This window comes from Myxocyprinus asiaticus, chromosome 32 (assembly GCF_019703515.2).
Source record: "Myxocyprinus asiaticus isolate MX2 ecotype Aquarium Trade chromosome 32, UBuf_Myxa_2, whole genome shotgun sequence".
In the NCBI taxonomy this organism is placed as follows: Eukaryota; Metazoa; Chordata; class Actinopteri; order Cypriniformes; family Catostomidae; genus Myxocyprinus; species Myxocyprinus asiaticus.
The window spans coordinates 19,039,762-19,059,604 of NC_059375.1; the positions used below are offsets into that span (position 1 = coordinate 19,039,762).

General features: G+C 38.8%; 1 protein-coding gene and 1 long non-coding RNA gene across 3 annotated transcripts in view; one reads left to right on the forward strand and one right to left on the reverse strand.

Moving 5' to 3' along the window:
- Window positions 1–6,138, reverse strand: part of LOC127423302 (uncharacterized) — a 34,030-nt gene extending 27,892 nt beyond the window's left edge. The window contains exon 1 of the long non-coding RNA XR_007894297.1: window positions 5,913–6,138. This is a non-coding gene — a long non-coding RNA (uncharacterized LOC127423302). The remainder of the gene's footprint in view (window positions 1–5,912) is intronic.
- Window positions 6,139–6,714: 576 nt separating this feature from the next.
- On the forward strand, window positions 6,715–13,311 carry ppp1r3cb (protein phosphatase 1, regulatory subunit 3Cb). 2 transcript variants are annotated; one of them, XM_051667486.1, is made up of 2 exons: window positions 6,715–6,834; window positions 10,262–13,311. In XM_051667486.1, exon 2 carries the CDS (start codon window positions 10,290–10,292, stop codon window positions 11,202–11,204), a length of 915 nt encoding a protein of 304 aa, XP_051523446.1. In that variant the 5' UTR covers window positions 6,715–6,834; window positions 10,262–10,289; the 3' UTR covers window positions 11,205–13,311. The 2 variants fall into 2 exon arrangements, with proteins under 2 accessions (XP_051523446.1, XP_051523445.1); XM_051667485.1 differs by lacking the exon at window positions 6,715–6,834 and adding an exon at window positions 8,598–9,633.
- Window positions 13,312–19,843: the final 6,532 nt, after the last annotated feature.

Below are 19,843 nucleotides of genomic sequence, written 5' to 3' on the forward strand. Positions count from 1 at the left end.
ACTGCAATTGAATGATAAATGTATTCAAGCCAACAAACATTGAGCTAAGCATCTTGTTCCCTTTGTGTGTTTTTAGAGCACTCTTGCTAATATATTCACCCAACTGGTACTATCTGAACCACCAGATGGTAGTAGGTTTTATAGGACCTGTTAGAGTTTAAACCTTGCAAAAACACATGTAGAATTTTGTATTTATTTTTTTAACATTAATCAAATCACAAAATAGGGAGTCAAAAAGATTGTTCATTTACTGTTTGATATCATCTTTGGTAAGAAAAGGGATTTTTATAAATGGACAGAAATAAGAGAAACCATATATGAAAACATATACTGCAGTTCAAAATACTTGGGGTTCAAATCTGGGTTCATGAGAGTCTGGAGTACAACAATAGGTTACTAGCATAACCCCGGTTCTCTGAAACATCGAGTGGAGAGATCCACCTATGGGAAGGGCATCCGTACCTGACCTATGCAGAAGCATCCAATTGCACCAAGTCTGGCTAGACAGACAGAAGTGCGTGACCTATGCCCGGTAAGGACCCGCCCCCTAAGAGCATATAAGGACTTACACACGCGGCTGTTCCTCAGTAAGTATATTCGCTTCTTGTGCAGCAAGCGGGGCAAGCTTGGTGGATCTCTCCACTCTATGTTTCAGAGAACCGGGGTTACGCTAGTAACCTATTGTTCTCTTTCATCATCTCATGTTCGAGATCCACCTATGGGAGACACTGACAGCTCCCCGATTGCCCAATACACTCACAGTGAGGCCCTGCAAGCCAGTTAAGGGAATGGTCCCATAATCACACACCTGGCAACCCTGAAGCACACAAGTGAGAACTGTGCACAGGCAGAGCATGAATAACATGTTAGTGGCACAAACATACAAATCAGCCCAGAAGCATATATAAAGTGAAAATAGCACCCAGGCAGGAATGTAAACGCATGCTTGGTGACATGAATGTGCACAGCCAACCAGCCCATAACCCCTTTTTCTTACTCTTTATATATATAAATACAAAAGAAAGAAAAGGAGCTAACAGGGGAAGGGCTATGAAGAACCCAACCCCAAGACAGAATGAGCTACCAGGGTCCTGGTAACATCCAGCCGGTAGTAACGTACAAAAGTATGAGGAGAAGCCCAGCTGGCAGCAGAACAGATGTCCTGCAATGAAACTCCCCTAAACAGAGCCCAAGAGGCGGTCATGCCCCTCGTGGAGTGGGATCTGAGGCCTTCTGGAGGCTCCACTCCCCTAGATTCATATGCCAAAATTATAGCTTCCACTAGCAAATGCGAGAGGCGTTGCTTAGAAATGGGATTCCCTGTGTGAGGGGGGGCCCAAGAAATGAAGAGCTGATCGCTCTTCCGAAAAGCACTGGTCCTATCCAAGTACGCCTGCAGGCCATGGACAGGACACAGAGCATTCAGCCTCTGATCCTCCGCAGAGGAAAAAGGAGGAGGGTGAAAAGCGGAAAGCCCCATTACCTCACATGAGAATGCCGGGAAGCATTTAGGCACAAAGGCCGGGTTGGGCCTAAGGAAAATCTTATCTCCACTAAGAGAGAATTTAGTGCAAGAGGAATGAACAGAGAGTGCATGCAAGTCACTAACACGTTTAGCAAATGCTAAGGCCAGGAGCAAAGCTGTCTTGAAAGACAGCAATTTTAGGGAAATGCTTCCCAGGGGCTTAAAATGCTGCTGAGATAAAGCCTCCAGCACCATAGAGAGATCCCACTCAGGAACAGTTCTCCTAGTAACTGGGAGAGAACAGCGGGTGCTATTCATAAATCTACAAATGAGGGGGTGCTGCCCTGCCGTTGAGCCGTCAAACCCAAAATGACAAGCAGAAATAGCTGCCAGGTAGACCTTAATAGTGGAATAAGACCTGCCCTTATCCATAAGGTCTTGGGACAGCGCCCATCACACCACCCTTCAAACACTTGCCACTTACAGTCATATAAGGACCTTCTGGAGGAGACCCTAGCATTCTGTATAGTGGCAATCACACGTGGGGGGAGCCCCATCGAGCTTAAGTTTGTCCTCTCACGGGCCAAGCCCAAAGAGCCACCCTGTCCGGGTGGGGGTGATGTATCTCCCCGTTCACTTGAGACAACAGGTCTGTGCGTAGAGGGAGGGGCCACGGCTGGGCATGCAGAAGAGTAATTATCTCTGCCAGCCATGGTGCTTTGGGCCACCTGGGTGCTATCAAATTGAGGGACAGGCCCTGCTCTCTCACCCTGGCCAAGGTAGGTATTAACAGGCACAGGGGAGGGAATGCGTAGAGCAGCACTTTGGGCCATGGGTGGGCTAGTGCGTCCATGCCGTGGGGCGCATCCTCGTCCTTTAGCGAGAAGAACATAGGACAATGGGAGTTTTCGCGTGAGGCGAAGAGATCTAAGGTCGCCTGTCCGAATCTCTCCCATATCATGCCCACTATCTGAGGAGGCAACAGTCTCCGTAAAGCGGGTTCCCCTCGACAGAAGGTCCGCGCCCCTGTTCAAAATGCCTGGAAAATGGGTTGACCATAACGACAGGAAGTGCTGCCTGCTCCACACTAAATGCCTGTGAGCTAGAGCATGAAGCTTGGGTGAGCGCATTCCGCCCTGGTGATTGATATGTGCCACTGCTGTGGTATTGTCGCAGCGAACAAGCACATGATGCCCCATCACGCAGGGCAGAAAATGATTCAGAGCTATCCATACAGTCATGAGCTCCAAATAATTTATGTGGGCTGAACGAAGTTCGCTCGGCCACGAACCATTCACCTCTGAGTGGCTCCCCACCCTGTTAAAGATGCATCTGTCGTTACCACTTTTCGCAACATAACAGCCACAAGAGGGGTCCCACGTGCGTAAAAATCTGCGCTCCTCCAGTGGCGCAAGGCTGCTGTGCACTAGTGTGTCACTGTAACAGAGCGACAGAGATCATGTAACAGGCTGAAGTGGAGGGATAAAACCCACTTCATGAATGCCCTCATACGCAGAAGGCCCAAAGGCAAAACCTGAATAGCTGATGCCATAAGACCTTGTAATCTGAGACATGTGCGAAATTGCACTTTCGCCCCCTCCTTGAATTGTGATAGACAATTCATTAGAGAGAGAATGCGCTCTTGTGAAATTGAATTCAGCTCCAGACCCAGGAATATAACATTCCGAGCAGGTGTAAAATTGCTCTTGTTCACATTCACTCTGAACCCGGGCGATGTGATATGCGTGAGCACACGCCAAGTGTCTTGCACCAATTTCTCATTTAATATTATTATTATTACAATATAAACAGTTAAAAGTAAACATTGTTATATTTCATCAACATTTTATCATCATCATCAAACAGTTGATCATTAGTGATCGCTTGTCATAAATTTCCGATATGGCTTAATGATTGTGAATTGCTCTGCAACAGCTGAAGATCTCAGAGATCCAGAGATCTCCAGATAGGGGTGGAATCTCCAAAAGAGGACAGAGTTACTCCAGAAGGGGGCGGGGTTACTCCAGTAGGGGGCGTCACTTCTACACACTGTAAAAGTTAGGGTAGGAGCTCCCTTTATCTTTGCTGGCACACTCAGAAATTTTTCCTAATTAATAAAGATTTTCTCCTAAAGAAATTATTTGTTATTTTGAAACGTGTATAAAATCGTGAATACTCATATGAAGACTCCAGTCATATCAGTAATCTTATAAAAGCTTTTTATTCCTACATGGAGAGGGTCCACTCATGGGGGCTGCCATGTTAGGATCATATGACCAGCAGAATACTACTCATTTAATCTCAGTAAACACCCTGTTATTGGACACTTTCACTCTTAAATAAATCATAGCTGACTGTGAATATCTACACTGGCATCTGTAACTGAAAACAATTGATTTTGAATGATGCTGCATCCACACCCCTAGGTGTCACTGTAAGTCCAAGATGACACGAACAAAAAAAGTTACTAAGAGCACCTTTAACCAAAGAACGCACATTAGGTTTGTTCGTGCGGTCCGGATGAACAAACGTTCACAATGCGCTGGCCAAGCGCTCGCATCTACATCCGCGAACATACCAGAAAGTATGTTTCTGGACTGAAACTTAATGGTGAAGTGTGTAATTTTTATGCTGTATCAGGCTGGTCAGGCTTCAAAGCACTACAGAGAATACAAACATGTAAGGGTGTTTTAAACACAGGAAGTACAAATAGTTAAAGGAAGGGGAAGATTATTTGGTCACAACCTAACTGACCACATCTGAGAAAGCATTCCTGAGACCCGAGCGTGACTGCTGTGTGTATTTTCCATTTCCCAGTTTGATTTGTAAATAGTAGCACATAAAAAAAAAAAAATAGTAATAATAGTAAAAATAATTCTAGAGCAAATAGTTTTCCTAAAAATTAATGGCAACATATGAGGACAGTGGGACAAGTTACATGTGGACAAGTTGTGACATTTTAAATAATACCAAGCTATAGAAATGTTTTTGAGACGTTACAGACATTACATCAGAAATTAGCAAATTAATTCTGATTGAAAGTGGCCAGCATCATCCAATAACTGCCAACTAGGGCTGAAACAATTAGTCGATGTTATCGACAATAAAAAAATGTCGACAAAATTTTTTGTTGTCGAATAGTCATTTGATCTCATTTAACGTAACATGAGATCACATTAAACTGTAATGATGACACGTGAGAGCAGCACTGCAGCTCACACCTGACTGAGGAGAGGATGAAAACACATCTCACAGTCCAGATGCACTCTAAACTTTCCAAACAGCTTCAGGTGATGTAGATCGCAAAGTATGAGGGAATTATAATGCAAAAATACAAAATAAGTCAATACAGAAGCACTCTCATTGTGGAATAAGCAGAGCCGGAGCTCTTTAAAGAAACACCCCAGCGTTACATCTTAAATGCAGTTATATTTAATGCATTATAGCTTAATTAAAATTCAAATAATACAGAAGCAGATCATGTAAATAACTACAAACTCCGAAACTGGCATTTCTCTATACGGTCAGCGCCTCTTCTATGAGTTGCACAAACGTCCCGATCTAAGGGGGAGCGATTGAAACTGCACCTGGCTGATGCACATTAAAACAAAACAAGACAAAAACACTTGATAACAATAGGATTTTTTGCAGTGAATTAAACTTAATAAAAAGTATTTTTTTCCACTTTAATGCATCAAATGTCATTTAGAGGTATTTTTAAAAGATGATTTTGTCCTCTTTATTGTTAGTAAGCATGTCTAATACAACCTTTGAAGTCGGGCACAAGCTGAATAATCGGTTAAGAGCTAATGATTAATTGTTGCAATAATCGCCGAATAGTCGAATAATCGCTCTAATAATCGTTAGATTAATCGATTATCAAAATAATCATTAGTTGCAGCCCTATTGCCAACCAGGTTAAAATAAAATTATACATTATAAATTCTGAATCTATATGCTGATTATCATTGTCCCATGTCTGCCAAACATGTTGAGTGGTTCAAACATCATCTGTGGCCTGAAACTGAACTTTTGGTTGGATTTTAGGAGTTAATGCACTTAGCTGCATAGAGAGCTATAGGAAACTTCCTTGATCCCTCGCTCCCTATTTAGTGAATGAGTTAACCTCCAGTGTGTTGTTTGTCAAAACTGGTCTCAGAACAGTTCAAAATGCACCTTATTTTCATCCTAAATCCATATAAAGCCTCTGAAAGCAACATTTTTCATCTTTTGGATGAACCCATTGATTCTCAATGTGATAATGCACAGTAAATATAGGATTTCTAAGTAAAATAATGCACTTAAGTACACATTAGTGTACATTGTGTTTAGCAGTGTGGCATTTCATAATTACTCAAAATTAAAAAATGCATATCGGATGAAACTAGAAACTCTAATCTTTTGACTCAAACAGGTTTCAATGTAAAAATGTTATTAGGTTTCTTACAAGATGTAGTTTTGTTGGTGTTTCCTCAAAAGACAAACTCCGCTGTGATCACCACCATGTTGTTTTGTCACATGACTCTGTATGTGAAATTTTAACCCTTTACTGACAGCCCAGAGTCTTCTGAACTGAGATCAGTCAGTTTAAATGAATTAGAATTTGGTGTTGCATATGGCAAAGCCCAAAAACAACATCCACGCGGGGTCGCACAAGGTTAAAGCTCTCAATAAAGAGTGTACTGAGTCTAGTGTACTTTTTTACTGTCATGGCTGGCATACCAAATATTGCTGTTGGCTGATGTGGCTGGAAAAATTAAGAAATCTTTGCTAGCTCTGACTTGTTTTGCACTCTATTTCCCTTAATACATGTTACAATATCTGCTGGTATTAAGCAAAACACACACCCTGTATTGTTCAACCTACCTCAAGTTACCATCTCAAAGTTCTCAAAGTTCATTACAAAGTAGACTCTTAAGTATTTACAAAATCTCAGACACATAAGTCTTGCTTATGTGTTAAATTGAATACTTTTTATGGATCAGAAAATGAACTATAGCATAGGTGATGCAAAATACAGTACCATAGTTTTACGGAAAATCAAGCACTTTCCACAATTTAAAATTATACAGGTTAGACCTAACCCTAACCCGAATTCCTGCTGACCCTTTTTACAGACGGTCATTATTAACTAATTATTAATGCAGACAAAATATGATTTGATAAGTGTATTTTGGCATTCTGCAGCTGGCCAAACTAATTGTGCAGGATGCCTGTACGCTTCCTGTTTTGCAAGTGTGGTTAATGGACCAATTGTTACTTGAAATTTCCACTGTTGGCATAGACACTAAAGTGTATAGCAAGGTTTAGATTTTGACATTAGCAAAACTATCTCAGACATCCTAAAAAGAAGAAAACTTTATTAAAAGGTAAAAAATTATGTTTTGTCCAGACAGATTTTATGAATGAAGTATCTTATTCTGTAATCTTATCAATTCAATCTATGGCAATAAATTCTGTATACTGTGCTGCTTAAATGAATGCCCTTTAAGTTGAATTATTTTGTGCTCATATGTGTGTTTTGAATGTTTCATAAGAGATGGGAAGGAGAGGTTCATTTACATGTGAGAATCTGTTTATGGGAAGATATTTGTAAGAAAATTATTTTTGCATGTAAAAATTACCTAACCATAATCTTATCCCCAAACTTTCTGTATTGTCTTAGATATTTCATGCTTGTTTTATGATGATTTGCAGAACAGTCAAGGGACCATCTCAAAAGGTTATCTAACTTGTAAGGCAATGCGAGTCATTTAGAAGCGACAATACAGTATTTTAGCATGATCTGTTCTGTTATTCTAGATTAACTGATAAAAAAATACACTGTGGTTTGCTAATGCTGAACTAATTCATCAGATTGTGAATCAATAGTCCAAGAAGGAATTATCTGTCTCAAGCACAATCATCTTGAGATATAGTATGATGTATTTAGCTTTTGATTTTTTGATTTTGATTTTTGATTTTTTTATGTGCACTCAGTATTTTTTTTAAAAAATGTATGTTGCGTTGGCGGACATGACAGTTGTCTTGGGTTTATATTCACACCTAGTGGCACAGATGCAACCTCACACAAAAGCATTCAGTTACTATGCCATTGTAGAAATGCACAATTTGCAGTCAGCAATTATTAATTTATACTGCAAGTGAAAGTGTACAAAACAGGGATTAAGAAAAAGCTATAACATCTTTTATTAGCATACTCATATGACTGGGGTCTTCTCACGTGAAGTAGGCCTGCTAAGTAGAAATAAAATGTATTTATTTAAGTGTAAAGCATTTTAAATGAGGGAAAAATTACTAAGTGCACCTTTAAATTCTTTTCAAAAATTACTGTTTGCAGTGACTAATTGCATTATACACTTTGCTAACAAAATGTTGCAATGTGGAACTGACTAATGTAGGACACATTAGTCAATGGGCTCCTGTCATTGCAACATACAGTATATTGACCGTCTGAATTGCAACAGCAGTGGGGAATGACAAACTTCATAAATATTTAACACCCACCAATGACAGCTTGCAAATGAACACCTACAGTATGTCTTCCAACTCATTTCTGAGCACGCTAATGAATATTTATTTCTCTTTTTATTTCTGTTCATGGCCTTTTGTCATCATAGGACAGTGTTGACCTGACAGGAAAAAAGAGGTGGGAGAATTGGGTTTTGGATATGACACAGGCCAGGTTCCTCATGAGCACAACAGGTGCCAGATTCACAAAAATCTTCTTTAGAAAAAAAAATTTCTATTTAAATTTATTATTTAAAAGTTATTGGGATAAATTATAAAAAGTTTTTAGAAGGTATCTAACTAAACATTGACAGTTTAACAAACTCTTAAAGTGATAGTTCACCCAAAAATGAAAATTCTCTCATCATTTCCTCACCCTCATGCCATCCCAGATGTGTATGACTTCCTTCTGCTGAACACAAACGAAGACTGTCTGAAGAATATTTAAGCTCTGTAGGTCCATGCATTGCGAGTATATGGTCCAAAACTTTGAAGCTCTAAAAAGCGTATAAAGGCATCATAAAAGTAATCCACAAGTGGTTTAATCCATGTCTTCAGAAGCGATCCATTTGGTTTTGGGTGAGAACAAACCAAAATATAAATCCTTTTTTACTGTAAATCTTGCAATTGCAGTCTCTAGGTTCTCACCCAAAATCGATTAGATCATTTCTGAAGATATGGATTAAACCACTGGAGTCATATGGATTACTTTTATGCTGCCTTTATATGCTTTTTGGAGCTTCAAAATTCTGGCCACCATTCACTTGCATAATATTCTTCTAAAAATCTTTGTGTCCTGCAGAAGAAAGAAAGTCATACACATCTGGGATGGCATCAGGATGAGTGGGAGACTTTTCATTTTGGGGTGAACTATCCCTTTAAGGACATTCTTAGGTTGTGGGAGTATAAACCATTCTTAACTTTTTATATTAAGTTTGAAAATAAGAAGAAAATAGCTGTTAGGAAGAACTGAATGTTTCATCAATCCAGCCCCAGCCCTTTATCCTTTGTTTTTGTTTTTAGCACATGCACTGACTGACTACCACTGTGCCACAAGGGTTGCTTTGTTGTGCCATATTATCTGAATGTGAGAAGAAAATAAAAACTATATTTATAATAGTACAATAATCATAATTCTGGTCCCAAAATGAGAGACTCACACGTCTCGGTCTGTAGAAATGACTCCATGTCTCTTTCAAGCCATGGTAAATAGATAATCGTGCTGTCGGGAGTCGCAGCTCCGGTAGAGTTCTACAAGCCCTCTAAATTTGGGTGACGCGTTTCTCCCGCCTCTCTCTCTCCTTACGATCTGGCTTGCACGCGCGCCCCGAATGATACATTCCTGCGCGCTGATTGCTCGAGCCCCTCTCTTTCCTGATCTCCCATTGGCTGTCAGGATGAGTCTCGCCTGAGCCAATGCTCACGGGGGCTTCATGTACCGCTTAAAGCGCTTGACTTTTGCAGTGCAGTGGACTGCGAGGGGGGCGTGCCGCAGCAATAGACTGTGCTTCAACTGGATTTTCGTTATGATGCTTAAAACGTGTTTAAATGAAGTTTAAAAGCACGTAGGAAAGTCCTGAACTTGTTCCAACTACTGCAGAGCAATTCGTATCTGTCGTTTTGGAAATATACCACGTTTGTCCAATGAACTGCACCAGGTAAGAATACAGAGTGCGTCACAGTCCAGCGAGAGAGGGTCAGTTAGGTTTATTACTGCTTAGTACGCGTTTGAAAAGTGTAATAGATGACATATTAATGTCAGTAATTATTTATATATTCGATTTAAACGACTATTGTGGCTTTTTTAAACTATTATTTAGATAGTGGATGAAAGTATTTGCTTGATAAGCAACATAACAGAATTGAAATCCTTACAGCTCTTTGGGAAGGGATTTTGTGTCTGTTTATATAATGTAATGAGAGCGTCTGCATTACTAACCATTTTTATATAGACTTCAAATGGTTTGTAAAGGTCTTTTGAGTTCTGTAGATGACATTTCGACTTTTGCTTTGTTGCTTTTTATCTGCATATACATTTATTTAATATATATATATATATATATATATATATATATATATATATATATATATATATATATTGTCATGTATTACATTTTGTATGAATTATAATTATAATGATAATTTGATTACAGCAACATTGGTTTTGTACAACTAGATAGCTTTAGGGGTTTTGTTAATTCATTCTGTAAATTCAAACGTCACCTCTCTTTCCTGTATCTCTGCTTAATTGGTCACTAGTGTTGTTCATTATTCTCTTTATTACAGGGTTCTGCATATCCTGAACCCCAGGCCGATGCCAAGTCCAATTATGCCTGTGGATGTAGCTATGAGAATCTGTTTGGCACACTCGCCACCTCTTCACTGTTTCCTCAGTTCATATGAAGATTGCAAGTCCAGAAACCTAGTCAACCAATACAAACCCCTAAGATCCTGCATCAGCTCTAAGACAAAAAAGGACACAGCCAACTTGGGCTGGAAGAGTCCCAAAACAAAAGCTAAGAAGAAAGTGATTTTTGCAGACTCCAAAGGCATGTCTCTAACGGCAGTCCACGTGTTCAACGAATTTGAGGAAGACCCCATGATAGACCTGCAGTTTGAATTATCAGACCTGGAGGAAGCTATTGGTGGCCTGAAAGTCGAGAAAGAGAAGAATTTTGTTTTGGACTTCCCTCAGCCCTCCGCAGACTATTTGGAGTTCCGAAACCGTCTAAAGAAGAACCTGGTATGCTTGGAAAACTGTATAATTCAAGAGACATCGCTCACTGGCACAGTTAAAGTTAGCAATGTAAGTTTTGAGAAGGTTGTCCATGTGCGAATAACGTTTGATTCATGGAAAAGCTACACTGACATTCCCTGTACGTACATGAATAATGTTTATGGCTGCGAGGATGTTGACATCTTCTCATTTTCCATCGACCTTCCAAGTTTTGTGCCCCAAGATGAGCAGGTGGAGTTCTGCATATCGTACAAAACTCACAATATGACACACTGGGACAATAACGATGGGAAAAATTACAAGTTGGTACATACAGAATACAACCTCAGTCAGGCCAACCATATCATTCAGAAGACCACGACAGATTTCAAGAATCAAGGCAAACGGCCAGAGATGGACTTTGATCAATTTGGGAGCCCGAGAACATCCAGTGGCTTCTTTCCCGAGTGGCAGAGCTGGGGGCGTATTGAAAACAACACACCCTACTGGTGACAGTTCAAGGGCCCCATGGCAGTGGTTAAAGAGCACCTATTATGGTTTTTCAAATATTACCTTTGATGTAGTGTGTTATATAGCTGTTTGTCAATGTAAAAAATTCTGCAAAGTTTCAAAAATCAAAGTGCACGACAAATGGAGTTATTGACTCCCAAAAGAAAGAACCGATTCTGAACACCTGAAACAAGTCGTTAGTAATTCCAGACTTACTTCCTGTACTAACCTATGTAATTTGGTTACAAAAAAACCCGTCTCTGGTCTTCATTGGCTGCTCGCGAATAGCTTTGATCCGCCCTCAAACACTACACTAAGCGGTAGACCAATCACAACAGACTGGGACATCTGACCAATCAGAGCAGAGTAGGCTCTCTGAAAGGAGGAGTTTAGAATGAATCCATTAGAACGGATCATTGAACGAGTCGTTTTTGACACTGGGGAAAAAAGGTAATGCTGCAATTTAAATTATGAGGAAATTAAAGTGTTTTTTGTCCTTGGATGCATGTAAATCTATTGTATGAGACCTTTAAAACTAAATTAGGCACGTTTAAAAACCATAATAGTTGCTCTTTAAAGGACAAATGCAAGTGGAGCACCGTGTTCATATTAGAAGTTGACTTAAACAATGAGAATGCTCAGTTAAAAAGTCTAAAGAGTAGAAATTAGCAATGACTTCCGCAAAAGAAAGCCCCCTTTTGGCCATGTTTTGTCTATTCAGACTGTCCAAATTAATATGATATTGGGCTCTGAAATTATAACAATTTGATACTAACCATGTTAACACTATATGACGGCAGTCATTCAAATTTACACTACGACATTTTCTTGATCTGACATTGGGTAAATCAATAATTCTCATAACATAGATGCCTTCCTTTGTGATTCTTTAATGCAATATTACAACTGTAAAACAATGGCTTCATTACCCCCCCACAATAGATTCTTCAATGTGCTATTTTGTTAGCTTGAAGGGTAATGATTTTGATTGAAAGCATCAGTCTTTATGCACTGTGAAGTCACTGAATTGTGGGAATCCTGCTTTTGAAATGTGACTGGTCGCCCTTTGGATCAGAGGAACCAGCACTGCATGTAATACCTTTAAAGGGATAGTTCACCCAAAAATGAAAATGCTCTCATTATTTACACACCTTCATGCCATCCCAGATGTGTATGACTTTTCTGCTGAACACAAAAGAGTTTTAGAAGAATATCTCACTTCTGTAGGTCCACATAATGCAAGTGAATGGTGGCCAGAACTCATTGCTTCAGACTCCGGTGGTTTAATATATGTCGTCCTCTCACTTTGGGTGAGAAACATATCAATATTTATATTGATAATATCTTTGTTTGTGTTCTGCTGAAAAAAGAAAGTCATACACATCTGGGCTGGCATGAGGGTAAGTAATGAGAGAATTTTCATTTTTGGGTTAACTATCCCTTTAAATCTCAGATTGTGAAAGTGGAAATCTGGTACAATATCGGATTGCTTCATATTGAAGTTGTTGTATCTCATTTCACCTTTTAACAAATCCAATAAGCATGATGCATTATAAGGAGGTCCATGAGAGATAATAAGGTTCATTAAGCGCTAAATCCAAACTCCTGCACCTCCGATTTTTCCTACGTCTTTTCTACTTTTTTAAAGCTGCAGTGTCATTCACACTTCTTTCCTACAACATTTTTGCTGCTATGGTTTTGTGTGTACCTGTGTTTTCTGCATTGTATTTTGTGGTGTGCGTATGGAAACTTTCCAGTGTTATTTGGAGGGACTTTGGATGTAACTTTAAGGAAGGCATAATAAGTGAGGAAAGTGGCTAAGGAGAAAGATAATATTGAATGAGATTAATTGTTGCCTTTTTTTAATGCTTGTTTTTCCCCCGTTCTGCTGCAATATAAAAACAGGTCAGTATGGTGAGGTGGACGCCTTGAACGAAAGTGATTGTGAACAGAGATGAGCTATGCTATAGCTGCTGTAATTGCGAGAGAGATCATGCAGGTTGAATGTAAAAAAGCGTGCACAAGCCTAAATATTTTTTCTACTGCAAAGAAAGATGTTTAATGTTGTACTCTCTGTCCCTTTTAGAAATAAAACTTAATGTTTCTATGATGAGAGACTCGTGGTGCTTTTTTGTTTATAGATGATGTGTGTTGATTTCACTCTTTGGCTCATTTGCTCTATGAGAGCCTCATTTGTGTTTTGTCATGTTTAATGAGAACCTTGTTATGTTTCACATTAATATTGTCACCTCAATTTCAAAGTTATGTATAAAGTGAATTTATTCACCATATAAGATGAATTTTGTGCAGACCTCCACTATATATATAATTTATTGTAAACGGTGTGTTTTGGTTGTTCGTATCTGCAAGTTTTTATAATTAGACTGACCTGGTAATCCTCTTTTGGGGCCTATCAGTCCTGAATGAGAGCAGGTGGGGTGGTGGAATAATAGCCTGGTAACAGACAAACTGAAAAATGCATCTCCTCATTGGGAGCAAATGTTGCAGGCCAGTGAGTACAAAAAATACATTGAAATGAATGAAAAGAAGCATTTTGGGTGTACGGTTAATATTTTAAGATTGCTGACATATAATTGCCTCCAAGGGGAATTTAAAATAAATCAATTCTTTACTCTCGACGTAAACAGTCACTTACCAGGTGTGGTGTAATTTAGTGTTGTGTCATTTATTTTGGGAAATTTTCAAATGAAAAGTCATACATAATTTACGAGTTGGATATTTCATATGGTCTCGCACAATGTTGTTCGCACTTGTATGACTTCATCACGTGCAAATTCCCGGATGTCTAATGTGGAAATATGCACAAGTTCCACACACGATGCGTTAAGGACATACTTATTAATATTATGCCCTAACCCAAACCCATTATCTAAACTTAACCAATCAGTAGAGTGTGTAAACATGATAGGAAGCTGTTGTGTGTGACAGAAGCAAGTAATTGTTGCATATTATAGATGGAAAGGATGTCTAGCGTCATCATTGGCTGTAGTGAAAATCATAGGAATTCAAACGAGTGCAGTCGCACGGTATCATATGAATTAGCCAAATTTTCATACGAATCCTGACGATTTCGCCGTGAGAGTGTTTTGGAAATTTTAATCTGCTGCCAATGTACAGTTGTAGCCTGTATGCTGATTAACAAAGTTTCCTGCCTGTTTGTTCTGTTGGTGTTCAGTAATCTACTTCCTCTCATTCGGATATGATTTGCTTACTAATTCTACTAAAAATTTAATCTTTTTAAGAGATTAAACATTTTAAAAGAAAGGGAGAGATTATATAAAATTATTTCAAAAACTATCTAAGGTAGCACACAGGCAAATGTTTACAAGCTTGTCCTTGCCCTTTGAACATCCAAAAAGATATACCTTGTGGAAATATTCCAGGACAGGACATGTGCTCCATGCACATCCAGTACATCTCTGTGAGGAAACACAATGTAATCCATAAACAACATATGTGATGTCAAGATTAATCTCCAATAAATCGTTCTATTGACTTTCTTGATACTGGCAAAGTCACCATCCAAGAAGAGATACTATTATAAAACTGGACTGAACTAAATTAAAAATGAGAAGCAAACCAATATTCCACAATCATAATATTGTGTTTAGTGTAATGAAGGTGATGCAAGTTATTCAAATCGTGTGTTGGTGGCTTACAATAAAAAGAAGCTCAGAGAGAGGCAATTTGTGTGGAAATCTCAAAAGACCCTCTCAGTCAAGAACTGGCAGAAAGTGTTGCATTACAGGCTTCTTCCATAGAAGCACCACTGCTAACAAGTCTTTAGACATTAAATAAAAGCTGTTGGAACTCCTGATTCAGAATAATTAAACTTTTGTTAGCATAGAATGGAAAAGTGCTTATTAAATGTCAATTTTCAGTTGTGCCATGTTTTAGTCTACTTTGATAAGCAGGAGTGGCACTAATATATGGTCCCTGAATGATGCAGACACAGTGAATGCTGAAAAGCTCGTTTAAACCCACACATCAATGTCACCTTATGTAAGAAGAGAACAATCCCACTTTGGTAGTCATAGTTTACTGAACATACATCTATAAAAGGTCACTCAAGGTTAAAGATTAGGGCTAGCAAGCCATGAGTAACAACAATCGTTGACTGCACAACAAATCAGCATAGTACTTCAGAAGTTAATGTGCCCTGAAATCAACCCCATTCAGCGGAATTACTGACAAGCGCCATCCCCCGTCAGACATTTTGCAATAAATTCAACCATGAATGCTTTTCCATCTAGTGCTACTAATGTTGAGTGAGCATCTTCTGAGATATGGGTTCTGGTCACGTGGAAACCAGGAAGTAATTGCATTTACATAAACAATGGTGAGCTTGATTTAGACTAGAGGTTGCATTTTCACTCTAAACTCTGTGACCAATTTTTTCCCAGAAACCAGAGCTGACACGTGCCCATACATTCGGCCACTGGGGGCAGTGATTCAAATTTTGGTAAACACTCCAAGTGTCTCTGTCTGCGTCCTGCAAGATGACAAGGAACACCCACTACATGACACGCCCACTCCAAGTAACATTCCCCTTGGATCATAAAGAGATTCTACAGAGTGCAACAGTCTAGTTCCAGAAGTAAAAATCCCAATAATTATCCCATAGACAAATTGATTTACAATGATAACTTAGAAATCTTTAAAGACAGACCTACCGTGAGCTACGAGGTTGTTCATCCATGGTATACTGTATACTGCGTTATTTCAACTTCATTGTTTAAAAATCGTGTTTGATAGTGGAATCCATGGTAAACAACTACATTACCCATGGTACAGCAGTAAAAGATCCAATAATCAGAGAACCCCGCGAAAGTGCCTCGGAGCTACCGCGCACTCCCATGATGCACTGTGAATGACGTAACTGGGTCTGTCTCCCTTCACCCTAAAGCAACTTATATTTGTACATATCGGAATATTTAGCAATAAACTTAAAATATATTGTTTCTATACTTATAATCAACAACCTAAAATCAATAGTTTTAGATATTCCCAGGCACTGTTGCGCTCTATTGTCTGAAAGAACTTTTAAAATCCTATGCAATCGCTGTACGATTCAAGTCAAGTCATTTTTATTTGTATAGCGCTTTTCACAACACACATTGTTTCAAAGCAGCTTTACAAAAATTATGCAATAACAGAAAATTAAGCTGTAATATCTGTAACGTCTTAGAGTCACCATGGTGCATAAAAACGTGATTCTTGTTGTCTTAACTGTGTAAATTTAACAAAGAATAACTTTTAAATTATACAGTACTCCACATATCAAGTCATGAAACTGAAGATATAAATTGTAAAATTAAACATTTATCTTCTTGTTTTCTCCTGTTAACTCACAAGCTCACAGGTTAGCCTATTAGCTTAGCATACCGCTAGCTTCTTCTCCTCTTCATTTTCATCACATTTCTCCTCATGTTTGCCACCTAGTGATACAGCGGTATGATTGTATTCAATACAGCCTCTAAATTGCGGTATATTTAATAACTTTTCAAACTTTTCATTTTTTAATCTTTGTGTTTAGGGTTAGGTTTAGGGGTGAAGGGTTGCTGCGGAACTGCAATTAAACACAGTAACACTGTATGAATATGACATCAAACTGTTGCAAGAATTTTGCTGGTTATTTGAAGGGGGTGTAACTTGTAGTGGTCGTGCAGTGTAGTGCACATGTCTTGCAGTGGGCATGTCTTCTAGTAGTCTTGCAGGACACAGACACACCCTTCTCAAACACGGGACAATTTTAGCAGCAGAACTTTCGACCTACTGTTACCGAATTCACAGTGTGCTAAGTCTGATGTAACCCCAGACTGCTCAAAGGGTATTATCCCTAGTATAATACAAAAGTCACTTTGTAAAAAAAAAAAGAACAAGTGTGCTATCCAACCACTTACTAAATTAACATCACTTTAGTAATTCAACTAGATAGGAGCTGCACTTTCATGACTGGAAATAGCTTCCCGAGAGCGTTCCAAAAATGGCTGCCAGTTGACTGACTTGCTAGAAAGACTTTGTTATATCTTACTATAATTTCATACCACCTTAAGCATTTATGTGTATTTGAGACTCTCTCATTATTAACGTACATGTTTGGTCTGCATAGAAAACTGATCCAAATAACACAGCAAGTGCTAATTGATGCCTGACCTCTCCCACAGTCTCTATAATCAAACAGTTGTAGTAGGTCTGAAACCTTAATATAGAGAGCTTTCAGGAGTATTCATGTTTTAAATTGAAAGTATTGTGGCCCTCTGATTGAACACGACACATTGGCAAACAAGTAACTGATTAAAATTCCAGCTTTTATCATGCGGTTATAAAAATTGTCTACCACAAATCATTTCAAGTATGTGTAAAATAATGATGATAAAAAATTTGAGTCAACTTCAATTTTAGGTCAATAGCAGTACACAATGACCTGGCCAGTTTATAACTACTACTTTTATTTTAAAAATCTATTAATGAGAAGAAATACTTGTGTAAACTTACACAAAAATCGATATGTTTAAATAATTGGTAGTTTTGTGTCAAGACCCTGCTGAAAAGTTTAGATCAGCATGAATTTCCTTGCTGCTCCAAGATGGTTTATGCTGGTGCTGTTCTGGTCTAGCTGGTGGACCAGCATAGCCATGTTGTTTACCAGCAAAAAATGCCAGTTAACCAGTATGGTCTGTCCTTAGGCTTGCTGGTTAAGCTAGTTAAGAAGCCTGGAAGGCACACCAGCATACCCGGATTCAAAACTCAACATATGCTGGTGACCATGCAGAAATGCTGGTGTTTTCAGCCAGGGAGGTTTGTCTGGGGATTCTAAATCAAACACCTCTTAAGCTTTGCCTCATCAGTGATCTAGAATATTTGAACTTTTATCACAATTAAGTAGCACAGGATCTTTGAGAAGCAGTGACAAGTTTCCAATCCCTTAAATGACTTCATTGGTCAAGCTCAGGCTTAAAAGCCCAACTGAGGTCACTGAAGCCAATATTACTCAGCACTTAAAGTCTCATACGTGTCTCACTCACTGATTGGCCAGGGTAAGTGTTTGCGTGGTGGAGCTGGAAACTTTCTCCTTGTCCTCCCTAAATTCTATTCTTAGCTCAAAAGCTCATTCCTCTTCTGCTTCACATGCTGGCAGTTGCACTAAATGTCAAGCATCTTTTACGATATACTATAGGCATCAAAATAGAGATACTTTCAATGAATGTAGCACACTATACTGCATGTACCCACCAAAACAACCATAAACTGAGCGCTGACACACATGCCCTAGATTTAGTTAGTGTCTAAGAAAAATTAACCCAGTTATCTGAAAATAAGCTTTGTTTATGCAAGTTAAGACAAAATATTAACCTGTAATGAACAGTTAAATGGTTATAATCTTATCAACTACCTGAGAGTTTTATAATAGTATCTCAGATGAGATTATTGTGGCTTCTAAATACAAATCTAGGATGAGTGAACCTCAAGAACAAACTCAATAAAACAAACAACTCACTGCAAAAAAATAAATAAATTGTCTTGTTTTCCAATAAAACTATAATAAACTAAGACAAAACTACATAAGATATTAAGACTTGTTTTCAGAGATTCTATAATATCTTGAATTATCCAAATTAGGATTATTTTTTCTTTCTTTCGTACAAAATTTAGTGAAAAGAAATAAAACAAGAAAAAACGCCAATGGGTTAAGAATTATAAATTTCACTAGTTCGCTAATTCGAATCCCAGGGCGAGTGACTCCAGCCAGGTCTCCTAAGCAACCAAATTGGCCTGGTTGCTAGGGAGGGTAGAGTCACATGGGGTAACCTCCTCGTGGTCACTATAATGTGGTTCGTTCTCGATGGGGCGCGTGGTGAGTTGAGCGTGGATGCCGCGGTAGATGGCGTGAAGCCTCCACACGCGCTATGTCTCCGTGGTAACGCGCTCAACAAGCCACGCGATAAGATGCGTGGGTTGATGGTCTCAGATGCGGAGGCAACTGGGATTCATCCTCTGCCACCTGGATTGAGGCGAATCATTACGCGACCACGAGGACTTAAAAGCGCACTGGGAATTGGGCATTCCAAATTGGGTAAAAAAAAAAAAAAGAATTATAAATTTATTCCAAACTATATAATCTGAAAACAAGTCCTATTAAAATAAAGAATTTTGTTTTAGTTTGTTTAAATAGTTTTACTGGAAACAAGGCAAAATACTGATTACTACAATTTTTATGTACAGTAGTACTGAGCCGATCCTATACAGGTTTTTAGTCAATGTCTATTAAATTTGCAGTTGTGTAATGTACCTACACTGGAATGATGATTCAGTGAATAAAGGGAGGTGGTAGCCACAGTGATAGATGCCATAACTATTACTGTAAATCTATATTTAATTTAACAGAGATGACAGGCATGAAACTGGCCACATGTCCTGGGTGTTTCCCTGCTTTCGTCCCGAGACAGCTGGGATAGGCTCCAGCACTACCCGCGACCCTCCATAGGACAAGCAGCTATAGAAGATGGATGGACAGGCATAACCAGTCTTGTTAGCTTGAATGCTGAGGTGCTGATTTTTTTTTTTTTTTTTTTCAGTCAGGCATATCTGCAAACACATACCAAGAATCTCACACAAAT